Raw genomic sequence first — 15,118 nt, 5'->3', positions numbered from 1 at the left:
AAGTGAAAACTGAGGGGAGACTGGCAGAGGTCTTTTAGATGATGAAAGACGATGAGAAGCTGTTTCCAATTATGGGGCCATGAATATAAGTTAATAATAAACCCAACACGGAATTCAAGAGTAATTTCTTTCCCCAGAGACTAGCTAGAATATTGAACTTCCTTCTGCAAGTAGTAGTTCAGGTGACTAGCATAGATGTACTTAAAGGGAAGCTGGATGAACTAATGAGGGAGAAAGGAATAGCAGGATACACTGATGAGGTTAGGAGGAGAGTGGGAGGAGGCTCATGTGCAGCATAAACACAGGCATGGACCTTTTGGGCTGAACAGCCTGTTTCTCTGCTGTAAATACTATTTAAGTATTAGGAAATAACTTAATGGCGGTGGAAAGAGAGGGTACAACAATAACGGAACAACTTGCAGTTAACACGTCAAGAGCAGTGGAAACAGAATTCATAATAGCATTTAAACAAGCGAATAAACAAGGGCAGGGCAGGGGATGGCTCTTTCAGGCAGCTGGGACAGGTGCAACAAATCAAATCTGCCTCCTCTTAGCTGTAAAATATTATGATTTTAAGATCATCTTACTTATTTCTTGAAGCTCCAAGTGCAAGAACAATAGGGTCAGCAATTTCTAACATTGACTGAAGGATGGAGGCCACCACGATGAAGAGAATGATGCTCAGCAGAAAGGCTCGATGCACAACCTGTAATTCGATCAGGCCAGTCTGTACTGCGAGGATCAGCAATGTGATACCTTCAGTCATTCCTCTGTGGGAAAATGATTAAAAAATAAAATCTCTCAGTTTATGAAGTTGATCCCTTCTGTGCTTGTAGTTCTGTAAACAGTTGGGGCAAATCAAAATGTGACAAATTTTACCATTTACAATAATGTCACAAAACAAATCAATTGAGATTTTAAAAATTGCTACTAGGCTGGGTTCTTAAAAACTTTAAGAACTATGCGACAGTTACAGTACTGTCAGGAATACCACATGCTTTATTTAGACATGCTAGACATAAAACTTACACCAAGATTTCCAACTGATACTTTCTCTTCAAAACACCAGTTAGCTTACCTCAAAGAATTCTTTTTAAACCAATAATGTGCTGAGAGGATTAGATTAATTTTGAAGCATAAACTGCTTTGGAATAAACCATGGCCCATGCTGTAAAGGTGCTCGAGAGTTAGTCAGACATGAATTACTATATTCTCTGCTGACTCCAAATAAGCAGGCGTATCATGGTTCAGATCAGTCTGCTTCTTCAGGTGGTCTTGATGCAAAAGGGTCAACGAACCTCACTCATTACAGAAACTATGTCTCTTTCAATCAGATTTCACAGCTTACGTTGATGCTGTCAATAATGGATGGCTTATAATCACAGCAGTTACCACCATTTAAATGTTTGTTACACAAATTAAACTTTCCTTGAACTGTTCAGAAAACTTTTATTGTTTTTCTTTAAAAAGCAGAGGCTATTTACAATTGAGTATATTATGTCCAACTTTAGGTGCAGTGTGCTTTTTCATACCTATGCATGAGATTGTCATTCATGAAGGCTCCGTAACCTTGAAGGTAGAACTTGCAAAGTGTGAGGACACCCAGGGTAATGAAGGAGATTGTGAACATGAGGCCCAGCAAAGAATAAGGAGTGCTGCAACATTCAGCAATACTGCAAGAGAAATGTTAGTCAAGTGATGTAAAAAAGATGAAAGCAGATATACCTTTATTAATTCTTTTGGTAACACAAGGATCTGACTGGCAAGATTTTTTCCAAGCACTAGTTTTCCCTCTCCTCCTCCGCCCCCACTAAAGTTTATTTCCAAATTGGCTGTGCATAAATAACAGTACCTGAATTCATAAGCCTCGTACAACATCAATCCTGTGGTAGCCTCCTATGTTCTCCAAAGCTGGCGTGCTGCTCTCCTACGGTCAACTCTTAAGTAGCATTTGTAGCAGGAAGGCGATAACATCTCCTAACTATTAGCAATAGTTAACATCATTCCTACGCTGGTCAACTGGTCAGTCTGAATTCAGCAGGCCCAACAGCATAGAAAGTTTCTATTCTCAATACTCATCTCTCAGGGATGGATCATATCCTAAAACCAGAGTACTTCACCAAAGGGAAATAATCTCAGCAGACACAACCAGAGATGTTTTTCTACAGTTCAAGCATTCACACCAACCATTACCCTTAACGAAAATTCTACTGACCAAGCTGAATTGCAAAATGCTACGAGCTTAAGTGCAATAGTGAACCATACCTTGTAAGGAAGAGGAAGAGCAGTCTCTCACGAGATGTGGGGTGATCACGTGTACTGAAGTAAGAATATATCTGTAGAGCAAACAGGACCAGCCAAAAAACCATGAAGAGCACTGGGACAACCAACTGATTCCAGAGAGACATTCCCAATGCCAACAGCCCATAAACTTCCACGACCTGTCCAAGGAAGGGATGAGAAATTAGGAAGAAGTGGAACTGGATTACACAGAAAATCCATTCACTTGTTACTGCCACACAACTGAATGCAAACTTGCTTACAGCACGAGTGAGAATGCAAACATGCATGCTTCAATGAGTCAGCTTTAAAGACATATAGATAGCACTGTCAAATTGAAGCACTCATGTTACCACTCAATAAAAAGTAGCTTTCAAAGGCAACACACAATGATATTCTTCTTTTCTCTCGGCACAATAGTTAAATATAAAAAATTCATTTGGACAACCTAAACCCAATCCATAATAAATGTAGATCCGACATATTAAAAAGGGCACATAATTTGCACGAAATCAACTTGTAAGGTGAAAGGATAAACAGAATGGAAAATGGAAACATTTATATTCATGCAACATGGGATGCTTTTTGGACATTGGGATTAAAACATATTGTTAAGGCAGTGGAGAGGAGGCTTTGCTTATAGCTCAGACTATAATAGATGCGAATAGAGCAGAATGACGAAAAAACAGACATCCATCCTCACAAAAAACATAAGATTCACAAATTTAATGAAGAAATGAAATGAGGCATAGTCACCTGCCAAAGGGTCTTAAACCAGATTTCTAAAGAAATTAGCAAGGAAGAAAATTAAATGCCAGGCATGTATTTGAGGGAGTATGGAGTTAATTGTTCCATTATAATCAAGTGAGACACCACTATCTGTACACTAGTTCCCACTGAATGCTCAACACTTAACGACCCAGAATTTGCTGGAACCAGACGTCTTGCTCAAGCCCCATTAGTTTGGTTGCTTTTCTCACCATTCAGCTCAAAAAAACTTTGCACTGCAAATTGTTAGGAATTCATGCTGATAATGAGGAATTGGTGAATGATGGGACCAACAGCCTACTGCCTTAACTAATGATATTTAAGAATAGAACAGGAATGACAGAGAAGGAAATATGGTGAATTAAGTGTCAGACTAGATACAGAAGAAGAAATATAGCTTGGATTGACAGAAAAGTTGGAAAACTAAATTTAAAAAATCTCTAAATATAATTAACTACCTGCAAGAATGACACTCCACAGTTTCAACTGTTTCCTTTCTAGACCAGGGAGGTCAAGTGACATGGCAGGAACATAAATCTTGTCATTAGTAGGATCCTGGGCAGTTAAGTATCAGCCCTATCTTTCTGCAGAGAGTTTAATACGGATTTACGCCGCAAACAGAGGAAGTCGACAAAATTGGGCTGTTTCCATAAAGCTAACAACGGAGCCAAGCATCCAGCAATTTGAGCCAATTCGCAACTCACGGCATATCTTGCCAGAAATTGCTTGACAGTTTACACACTAATAACAGCATGCACATTAAACTCACAGTTATTTTCCCAGCAAATTCTGAGCAACTTTTACACAAACCTTTCATCAGGAGTGGATGATCATTACTACCCACTCACTACTTCCAGATGGAGTACTGGAGGAGTTTTAAGTCCAAGGCCAAGTAAAACTTAACACTGCTCAGAACATTTTTTTTTTAAAAAAGCATCCCTGGAAAAGCCCTTGCCTGTAATTAGTGAAGAACAAGATTTTTCTTAATAATTATCTGGTCAAGTTTATCTTTAAAAAAAAGTTTACTGCAGGAATTTTTAAACTAACTTGCACTAGCTACATGTGAGGCAGCAACCCCCAAACAGAAATGCAAAAAAAGAAAAACAAACAAGGTTGAAATCAAGGTCACACCACATACAGGAGAATAGCAATATTGCAACAATAACAAGTTAGACTGTAGCAATTATATAGACAAGGCACAATTATGACAATCAGAAACTTCAAAACAGGTTACTAAAACAAGAGAAATTGGGCTGAGTTTTGGGAAGGACTGAGCCATGGACAACCCCACTCAGACAACATATGGGAAGGTATGGTTGGGATAAGGCCAACAAGTCATATAACTTACATTAGGAATGGCCAACAAGATCCAAACTCAGGAGAAGAAACAAATATTTTGGGCAGACAAGTGGATACTGGTGAAATCACATCAGAGTGAAAATGTTGAACAGCAACATGGGAGGGGAACAGGTGTAACTGGGATACTTAGAGCAGAGCCCCTGTCAACAGAGAGGGAATGGAGGAAGAGGAAGGATATGGGAATGCAAGGGGTGAGAGACAGAGGGAGAAATGGGAAGTGTTCAATACTCAATTCATTTGTTTGGTTTCTCTCACCTGCACCAGTTCCCTGTATGCTGATTTGGCCAGCTTGTATGGGACCGACAGGTTAGAGGCCAGGAAATAAAGCACCTCCAGTCCCGTGAAAATCATGGCAAACCGGTTGATAATAACGAGCATTTCCACAGGAACCATGCAGAACCGTGCCAGTAAGGGTAGCAGATGGGCAGAAAATAGCCAGATCTGTTTTGTCTTCATAACGAAGGAGCAAAGTGTACACACCACTAGCTGTCCTATAATCAATACCAAACAACAGAGAATTAATGCAATTGGAACAGGTTCACTCAAAACAAGGTTACACCACACCAGAACTGAAGTTAGCTGGCAGAATAGTGGGCTGAATTTAACACTACATTGTCTCCTCTCCTCAAGGCCATGACTCTTTCATGGGCACCCTTCAATACCTTGCCTAAGTGCTCATTCTCTATGTATGAGCTTAAGGAATGCGGGCAAGCTATCCTCTTCTTGCCCAATGTCCACACAATAACAGTTTTCAACACGAGTAACGACATAGTGATCACAAATGAGAACTAATCATCTTTGTAGTCCAGAAACAGAGTTCAACTGTTGTATCCCAACTTGGAACAATTGATATTTCCAGACCAGGGTTCCAATCCATGGAATCCAGAATACCACAGCATCATACTCTGTGGTGTATATACCATTAAACCAAAGGCATTTTTTCCCACTTTACGTTGCAACATATTTTAAAATGCTGTTACAGGATATCTGTGAAGATGGTTTAATGTAGATATATAAAAACGATGTAGTATTGACAAAAGTTGCTTCCTTTAAGTTTGTTAGTGTAACTGTAGTAAGGATTAAAAGACAGATAGATATGCTATAATTAGAATGGAGATTTAGGTTTATGTATCCATTACTGCATCAGGATTAGCAGTTTAAAATATCCCACTCCAAAGCTCATATCACACCAATTGCACTGTATGCTGTGAAGGGCTTTTTGAGTAACAATAGCAAACCTGTTATCCAGTCCTCATCAACATCGTACTTGTGGACTTCAAAGCAGGGCACTACGGACAGTGGCCAGAAGTGGGAACACTAGTTCAGTTTCCAATGGGCACTGAAGTCAATTATCATATTCCTACCATTATCTCAATGGAAGTCCACAAAGTCAGCAGCCTGAAAACTGAACAAGACCGTCCAATCTTTGTTACATAGTATTACACTGGATATATGGCACAGAAATTGGCCATTTGCTTCAACCAGTCCATGCTGGCATTTATGTTCCAATCGATATCTTTATCAACTGAGCCACATGAAGAACCGAAAACGACCATAGATATCCTGTTGGGGATGGAGTGAATACTTCTGCTAAACAAATGTCCCTCAATCAGCAAACAGAAAATTGGAGGGGACATGCAACAGATCCACAACAACCATGACACAGGGGCTCCATCAGTCGTACTTGTTTCCAGTTTTGCAATATTCGTTAATGATCTTAGCATTGCAGTAAGACTGAAAAATAACCCTGTTCATATTCCTCATTTAATGTAATGAGGGAGCTAGAGAACAATCTGTTCATACACTAATATCTTTCCAATGTTTATAGCAGAGAATCAGTAGTAATTATGTAGTAGCAGACAAAAATTACAGGTTATTATAGGTTCCCTTGTTCAAGAAAGGGAATAGGGATAACCCTGGGAATTATAGACCAGTCAGTCTTACGTCGGTAGTGGGCAAATTATTGGAGAGGATTCTGAGAGACAGGATTTATGATTATTTGGAAAAGCATGGTTTGATTAGAGACAGTCAGCATGGCTTTGTGAGGGGCAGGTCATGCCTCACAAGCCTTATTGAATTCTTTGAAGATGTGACAAAACACATTGATGAAGGAAGAGCAGTGGATATGGTGTATATGGATTTTAGCAAGGCGTTTAATAAGGTTCCCCATGGTAGGCTCATTCAGAAAGTAAGGAAGCATGGGATTCAGGGAAAGTTGGCTGTCTGAATACAAAATTGGCTGGCCCACAGAAGTCAGAGGGTGGTAGTAGATGGAAAGTATTCAGCCTGGAGCTCGGTGACCAGTGGTGTTCTGCAGGGATCTGTTCTGGGACCTCTGCTCTTTGTGATTTTTATAAATGACTTGGATGAGGAAGTGGAAGGTTGAGTTAGCAAGTTTGCCGACATGAAGGTTGCTGGAGTTGTGGATAGTGTGGAAGGCTGTTGTAGATTGCAACGGGACATTGACAGGATGCAGAGCTGGGTTGAGAAGTGGCAGATGGAGTTCAACCTGGAAAAGTGTGAAGTGATTCATTTTGGAAGGTCGAATTTGAATGCAGAATACAGGCTTAAAGACAGGATTCTTGGTAGTGTGGAGGAACAGAGGGATCTTGGGGTCCATGTCCATAGATCGCTCAAAGTTGCCACCCAAGTTGATAGGGTTGTTAAGAAGGCATATGGTGTGTTGGCTTTCATTAACAGGGGGATTGAGTTTAAGAGCCACGAGGTTATGTTGCAGCTCTATAAGGCCCTGGTTCGACCACACTTGGAATATTGTGTTCAGTTCTGGTCGCCTCATTATAGGAAGGATGTGAAAGCTTTAGAGAGGGTGCAGAGGAGATTTACCAGGATGCTGCCTGGACTGGAGGGCATGTCTTACGAAGAAAGATTGAGGGAGCTAGGGCTTTTCTCATTGGAGCGAAGAAGGATGAGAGGTGACTTGATAGAGGGGTACAAGATGATGAGAGGCATAGATAGAGTGGATAGCCAGAGACTTTTTCCCAGGGTGGAAAGGGCTATCAACAGGGGGCATAATTTTAAGGTGATTGGAGGAAGGTTTCGGGGAAGATGTCAGAGGTAGGTTCTTTACACAGAGAGTGGGTGGGTGCTTGGAATGCGCTGCCAGCGGTGGTAGTAGAAGCAGATACATTAGGGACGTTTAAGCGACTCTTGGATAGGTACATGGATGATAGTAGAATGAAGGGTAGGGAGTTAGTTTGATCTTAGAGTAGGTTAAAGGTTCGGCACAACATCGTGGGCCAAAGGGCCTGTACTGTGCTGTACTGTTCTATGTTATCAGGTTTCAAAAGAAATACTACACGCAATAATGCTGAGACAAGACTTTCACATCCAACCTCCTTAATTTTTTTTTTAAGTGATATCAAACAGCCTCCAAAAGTAATTCCCCTTCTTAGTTTGAGAAAGACAGCTGTGAATACATCACCTGACAGAAAATAATTCCTGCCATTTTGGAGATCCATCTTCACCCAAATGACCAAGATTCAAGTGTGAATTTTGTCAGTGAACTTCAGAAAGCTATTCAACTCATCATGTTTTCAACAGGCAACTACACCAAGACAATTCCAACAGGGTCTATGAATCGTGATCAAAAGCCCTTAATGATTTCTCCCTCCTAGTCCAAAGAAGTCAAGGTAACTTTAACATCCACGCCCCACTGCTATTTGGCTGAAATCAGCTAAAACAGCATGGACCATGGATCAAACATGGAACCTTTTCTGGTCTGCATACCTTAGATATTCACCAGATAAGCTTGCTGTGCAACAAAGGAAGAGCCAAGATTTGGCAACTTAAGTAGAAACTATAAAATACCAACAGACAAAAGGCATTGTGGAACACTGCTTTAATGTGCTCTGCCATGGAATAGCACGATAGAAATTTGTATCCCTGCAGCAAGTTCATTATCTTAGCCAACGCACCTTCGGGTGTTGAACAAAAGCATTTTGTCCCAGGTAGATGGGCGAAGGGGCTCCTGGGAATTTTTTGATACTTCTTTAAAATTAAATTCATAGTTCCTGAGCAAGTCTCTGATCACACTCTTGAGCAGGAAGAGAAAATGACAAGAGTAAAAGCAACCAGCAATAATGCATCATTTTTAAAACATCTCAGTATCACAGAAAATTATATTTTCTATCTCACACACGTATACATTTATTCTGCAGTATGTCAGAGTTATTAGTCTGATTACCACAGAAGAAACCAAAACAGATTTTTTTTTAGATTTGGAACAATCAAATGACCACACTATTTAACAGTGCCCTTGATAATTCATTTGCAAGTGCTACCCTGCCAAATATTCTAAGTTTTTTCTTAGGTTTTTTGGAATTACAATGACACAAGGTAGAATGCAAAGAGATCTCAATTTTACATTGGGACATGTGTTCCCCACTTGTGGCAAGCACACAAAAATATTTCCATTAAACCATAGAATGTTATAACATAGCACTTATATAGCACCTTGAACATGGAAACACATACCAAAACACTGCACAGAGATGTAGTCAGAAAAAAAATGGAGCAGAGCCAGAGAGGAGAAATAAGGAGGGGGAAGCAAAATATTTAAAGGAGCAGAGGTAAGTTAAGAGGTTGAGGGTTTTTGAAAGGGAAGCCCAGAGAGTATGGCCTTGGCTGCTGAATGCACAGCTGCAAAGGGTGTCATTTAGGAAGTGGGTGATGCCCAAGGGCTAGAGTCAGAGGAATGGATACAGGGGGAGAATAGGGATGTGTTTAGATAGTTAAGGAGGGGCAAAGCCATGAAGGATGGGCAATTTAATTTGAAGTAGTGGAAGTTGCTGGGAACCCATGTCGGTCAGAAAACACCAGCAATTTGTATTACCGGGGAAGATCAATACTATCCACTGACCCATGCTGGAAAGGCAGCATGTGTGGGATTTAGGTGGAGACGGGATTAGGCTTGTGATGTCCTACCAGTCAAATAGTGTGTTAGCACCACTGTCTCAGCTCAAACATGAATACCACCACTTGTATAAGGTACTGAAGGCAAACAGCATCTGTGGAACTGAAATCCAGCAGACTTAAAGGCTTTGAGAGAAGTGTAGGAAATAATGGTCTTCTCAAATCATAAGTAGGTTTCTCCAGCTGAGGGAGATTCTTCAGTAGTCTGCCTGAGCTGACAGGGAACAGTGTTTGTCATGATGAATAAGAATTTCAAAAGGGCTTGTTATCTGGCTTAGGATATAACATAGAAACAGACTTTTGTATAGGCATAGCTGGGCCTGATAAAGGGGAGCCTCATGATCCATAAACTGTTTGAGGGTGTTACGAAAGTGCCTCTGTTTTGTTAAATATATTTTTTGAGGATTCATTTTTGAAAGATTGAAGAAATGTTAAACTTTGGGGTTTTCAAAGGGGGTCATGTAAAGGCCACTTGACTTTGAAAAAACAGTCCCTGGCAAAGTTTTTTTTTAAAAAAGGGGCAGTGAGAGGTCTTGTGAGGAAAACAAGCCTTTCCGGGAAACCACTTGACTTCCAGCAACAAGAAGCCGCCTTTCTTGGAAAACACCTGACTTCTGCCCAATAAACAACAGAGAACTTTGGACACCTAGATAAGTTGTTTACAAAGAAGAGACAGGTCAAGATTGATGGAGGTCAAAAGGTTGACCCTCCTGTTGTCAGTTTTGCTTTTGAATTGTTTTAATTTCGGGTTGAACCGTATAAAAAGGGAGAGAACTTCCAAGGAGAGAAGACCACAACCCAGCTCAACTTTCCAGCATCTCTCAAAAAGACCCTGAGAAGTCCACTGTGTCAAATTATCTGGTCTCCTATATTTGAAGAAAAGCCTGCGAAATTAATTCTCAATGCTGCCTGAAAAGAACTGTTCTAAAAGATCCCAGTGACCTGTCCAGGTGTACTCGGAGGCCAGGCGGTATACCAGTTTTGGAACACAACATATCACATCTACTTTTTCTTCAAGAATGAGCAAGTATTCAGCCCAAATGTTTTTTTTTTTGTCTATAACAGAGCTCTAAAAACTGAAATCCCTTTATTTTTCCGGTTAACCAGTGTATGACTGTGTGAGAGTGTGAGGGGCTCAGGTAAAAAGGGAACTTGAATATTTCGAACTGTGTGTTCATGCTTTATTTCATTACTGGTTAAGACTTTTTCTGTAATAAATGGATAATATTGTTGTTCATTAAAGAAACCTGGTGAGTGCATTTTATCCTGGGATAAAAATAGAGTACATGATTGACCATCTCGATAAGTGGGAAGAAAAAATTAAATATATGTTGTAACCCGTGGAGAACTAGAACAAACAGTGCAATCTCCTGCCTCGGTTGCAACAAGAGATAACAAGATGTTCATACAAGAGATAAACGAAAGAATGACCTCATGGGGCTGGAGACTAACATAGGAGGGGCTTTCCTTGGGTATCTATTTCCCAGTAATTGGACAAATGAATGGGTACAAGTAATTAAGTGAATTTTTTTTATTCATTCATGAGATGTGGGTGTCACTGGCTAGGCCAGCATTTATTGCCCATCCCTAATTGCCCTTGAAAAAGGTGGCAGTGAGCTGCCTTCTTGAACCATTGCAGTCCATGTGATGTAGGTACATACACAGTGCTGTTAGGAAGGGGGTTCCAGGATTTTGACCCAGTGACAGTGAAGGAACAGCGATATAGTTCGAAGTCAGAATGGTGTGTGACTTGGAGGGGAACTTGCAGGTGGTGGTGTTCCCATGCATTTGCTGCCCTTGTCCTTCCAGATGGCAGAGGTTGTGGGTTTGTAAGGTGCTGTCTAAGGAGCCCTGGTGTATTGCTGCAGTGCATCTTGTAGATGTTACACATTGTTGCCACTGTGCGTCAGTAGTGGAAGGAGTGAATGTTTGTGGATGGGGTGCCAATTCAGTGGGCTACTTTGTCCTGGATGGTGTCGAGCTTCTTGAGTGTTGTTGGAGCTGCACCCATCCAGGCAAGTGGAGAGTATTCCATCACATTCCTGACTTGTGCCTTGGAGATGGTGGACAGGCTTTGGGGAGTCAGATGATGAGTTACTAGCCGCAGGATTCCGAGCCTCTGACCTGCTCTTGTAGCCACGGTATTTATATGGCTACTCCGGTTTAGTTTCTGGTCAATGGTATCCCCTAGGATGTTGATAGTGGCAGATTCAGCGATGGTAATGCCATTGAATGTCAAGGGGAGATGGTTAGATTCTCTCTTGTTGGAGATGGTCACTGCCTGGCACTTGTGTGGCACGAATGTTAGTTGCCACATGTCATCTCAAGTCTGGATATTGTCCAGGTCTTGCTGCATTTCTACGCGGACTGCTTCAGTATTTGAGGAGTTGCGAATGGTGCTGAACATTGTGCAAACATCAGCGAACATCCCCATTTCTGACCTTATGATTGAAGGAAGGTCATTGATGAAGCAGCTGAAAATGGTTGGGCCTAGGACACTACCCTGAGGAACTCCTGCAGTGATGTCCTGGAGCTCAGATGATTGACCTCCAACAACAACCACCTTCCTTTGTGTTAGGTATGACGCCAACCAGTGGAGTGTTTTCCCCGATTCCCATTGACTCCAGTTTTGCTCGGGCTCCTTGATGCCATACTCGGTCAAATGCTGCCTTGATGTCAAGGGCAGTCACTCTCACCTCACCTCTTGAGTTGAGCTCTTTTGTCCATGTTTGAACCAAGGCTGAAGTCAGGAGCTGAGTGGCCCTGGTGGAACCCAAACTGAGCATCACCGAGCGGGTTATTGCTAAGCAAGTGCCGCTTGATGACATTGTTGATGACATCTTCCATCACTTTACTGATGATTGAGAGTAGACTGACGGGGCGATAAGTAGCCGGGTTGGACTTGTCCTGTTTTTTGTGTACAGGACATACTTGGGCAATTTTCCAGATTGCTGGATAGATGCCAGTGTTGTAGCTGTACTGGAACAGCTTGGCGAGGGGCACAGCAAGTTCTGGAGCACAGGTCTTCAGTACTATTGCCGGAATATTGTCAGGGCCCATACACTTGGCAGTATGCAGTGCCTTCAGTCGTCACTTGATATCACGCAGGGTGAATCGAATTGGCTGAAGTCTGGCATCTGTAATGCTGTGGTCTTTAGGAGGAGGCCGAGATGGATCATCAACTCGGCACTTTTGGCCGAAGATTGCTGCAAATGCTTCTGCCTTATCTTTCGCACTGATGTGCTGGGAACCCCCATCATTGAGGATGGGGATATTTGTGGAGCCACCTCCTCCAGTTAGTTGTTTAATTGTCCACCACCATTCACGGCTGGATGCGGCAGGACTGCAGAGCTTAGATCTGATGCGTTAGTTATGGGATTGCTTAGCTCTGTCTATTGCATGCTGTTTATGCAGTTTGGCACGCACATAGTCCTGTGTTGTAGCTTCACCAGGTTGACACCTCATTTTGAGGTATGCCTGGTGCTGCTCCTGGCATGTCCTCCTGCACTCTTGATTGAACCAGGGTTGGTCTCCCGGCTTGATGGTAATGGTAGAGTGGGGGATATGCTGAGCCATGAGGTTACAGATTGATGGTTGAGTACAATTCTGCTGCTGCTGATGGCCCACAGCGCCTCATGGGTGCCCAGTTTTGCATTGCTAGATCTGTTAGAAATCTATCCCATTTAGCACGGTGGTAGTGTCACACAACACGATGGACGGTATCCTCAATGTGAAGGCGGGACTGCGTCTCCACAAGTACTGTGCAGTGGTCACTCCTATCAATACTATCATGGATAGATGCATCTGCGGCAGACAGATTGGTGAGGATGAGGGCAAGTATGTTTTTCCCTCTTGCTGGTTCCCTCACTACCTACTGCAGACCTAGTCTAGCAGTTATGTCATTTAGGACTCGGCCAGCTCAGTCAGTAGTGGTGCTTCTGAGCCACTCTTGGTGATGGACATTGAAGTCCCCCATCCAGAGTACATTCTGCGCCTTTGCCACCCTCAGTGCTTCCTCCAAGTGGCGTTCAACATGGAGGAATACTGACTCATCAGCTGAGGGAGGGCGGTAGGTGGTAATCAGCAGGAGGTTTCCTTGCCTATGTTTGACCTGATGCCATGAGACTGCATGGGGTCCGGAGTGGATGTTGAGGACTCCCAGGGCAACTGTATACCACTTTGCCACCACCTCTGCTCGGTCTGTCCTGCTGGTGGGACAGGACATACCGGGGGACAGTGATGGCAGTGTGTGGGACATTATCTGTCAGGTTTGATTCCGTGAGTAAGACTATGTGTCAGGCTGTTGCTTGACTAGTCTGTGGGACAGCTCTCCCAAATTTGGCACAAGCCCCCAGATGTTAGTAAGGAGGGCTTTGCAGGGTCAACAGGGCTGGGTTTGCCGTTGTCGTTTCCGGTGCCTAGGTTGAAGCCGGGTGGTCCGTCCAGTTTCATTCCTTTTCTTGGACTTCGTAGCGGTTAGATACAACTGAGTGGCTTGCTAGGCCATTTCAGAGGGCGTATAAGAGTTAACCACATTGCTGTGGATCTGGAGTCACATGTAGGCCAGACCAGGTAAAGACAGCAGATTTCCTTCCCTGAAGGACATTAGTGAACCAGATGGATCTTTACAACAATCGACAATGGTTTCATGGCCATCATTAGATGAATCATCTAATCATTAGACGAGCTTTTAATCCCAGATTTATTAATTGAATTCAAATTCCACCTTTTGCTGTGGTGGGATTCGAACCCAGGTCCCCAGAGCAATACCTTGGATCTCTGGGTTACTGGTCCAGTGACAATGATGACGTGAAGTATCCATCTGCTCCTAAAATGTATAAAAACAAGCAGTCAGGAAAGGGAAATTCAGCAGACTGGGGAGGGCTCCCTGAGGTGGACCCATGATAGCCTTGGCTTAGCACCACAGCCAGCTTGAGACACGATGGAAGAAGAAATCATCACCGCAGGCTACAAAGACCAAACTGTTCTGCCTTATCATTCATCCGTCTAATTCTGGACTCACCTGTTACAAGTCATATATCTACTATGCCAATTGTATAGAGCCTCGGTGAGACCACACCTGGAGTATTGCGTACAGTTTTGGTCTCCTTATCTAAGGAAGGATATACTTGCCATCGAGGGAGTGTAACGAAGATTCACCAGACTGATCCCTGGGATGGCGGGATTGTCCTATGAGGAGAGATTGAGGAGACTGGGCCTGCATTCTCTAGAGTTTAGAAGAATGACAGGTGATCTCATTGAAACATACAACATCTTACAGGGCTTGACGGATTAGATGCAGGCAGGACATTTCCCCTGGCTCGGGGGGGGGGGGGGGGGGGGGGGGGGAACGTGGGTGTATCTAGAACCAGGGGACACTGTCTCAGAATAACGGGTACGCCTTTTAGGACTGAGATGAGGAAGAATTTCTTCACTCATAGAGGGTGGCGACTCTTTGGAATTCTGTACCTCGGAAGTCGGTAGAGACTCAGCCATTGAGTATATTCAAGACAGAGATCGACAGATTTCTAAATATTAAAGGCATCAAGGGATATGGAGATAGTGTGGGAAAATGACGTTGAGGGAGATCAGCCATGATCTAGTTGAAGTCCTTCAGGTCCTCCGACCACCCCACCTCATCACCTTCCCTCCCACACCCCCCCCCCAATGCCCCCCACCCTCCCTGATTCTTCTGGTCAATAAGACAGGAATTATCCAAAATATAGATTTCTCTGCAGCTGCACAGCCATGTGACAAAACGTACTTCTGTGAAGATTGA

General features: G+C 42.8%; 1 protein-coding gene across 2 annotated transcripts in view; it reads right to left on the bottom strand.

The window, feature by feature from the left end:
• Nucleotides 1–15,118, bottom strand: part of rnf145a (ring finger protein 145a) — a 135,702-nt gene that overhangs the window by 17,280 nt on the left and 103,304 nt on the right. For both annotated transcript variants that reach the window (XM_068043195.1, XM_068043196.1), the window contains exons 4-7: nucleotides 4,663–4,898; nucleotides 2,266–2,441; nucleotides 1,533–1,673; nucleotides 588–770 (exon numbers count right to left, since the gene is read on the bottom strand). In XM_068043195.1, the coding sequence (XP_067899296.1) occupies nucleotides 588–770; nucleotides 1,533–1,673; nucleotides 2,266–2,441; nucleotides 4,663–4,898 (736 nt within the window). The remainder of the gene's footprint in view (nucleotides 1–587; nucleotides 771–1,532; nucleotides 1,674–2,265; nucleotides 2,442–4,662; nucleotides 4,899–15,118) is intronic.

The sequence above is a fragment of the Heterodontus francisci genome, chromosome 12, assembly GCF_036365525.1.
Source record: "Heterodontus francisci isolate sHetFra1 chromosome 12, sHetFra1.hap1, whole genome shotgun sequence".
Classification (NCBI taxonomy): Eukaryota; Metazoa; Chordata; class Chondrichthyes; order Heterodontiformes; family Heterodontidae; genus Heterodontus; species Heterodontus francisci.
Note: the sequence above shows the minus strand (reverse complement) of the source record. Positions and strands in the feature narration are given on the sequence as shown.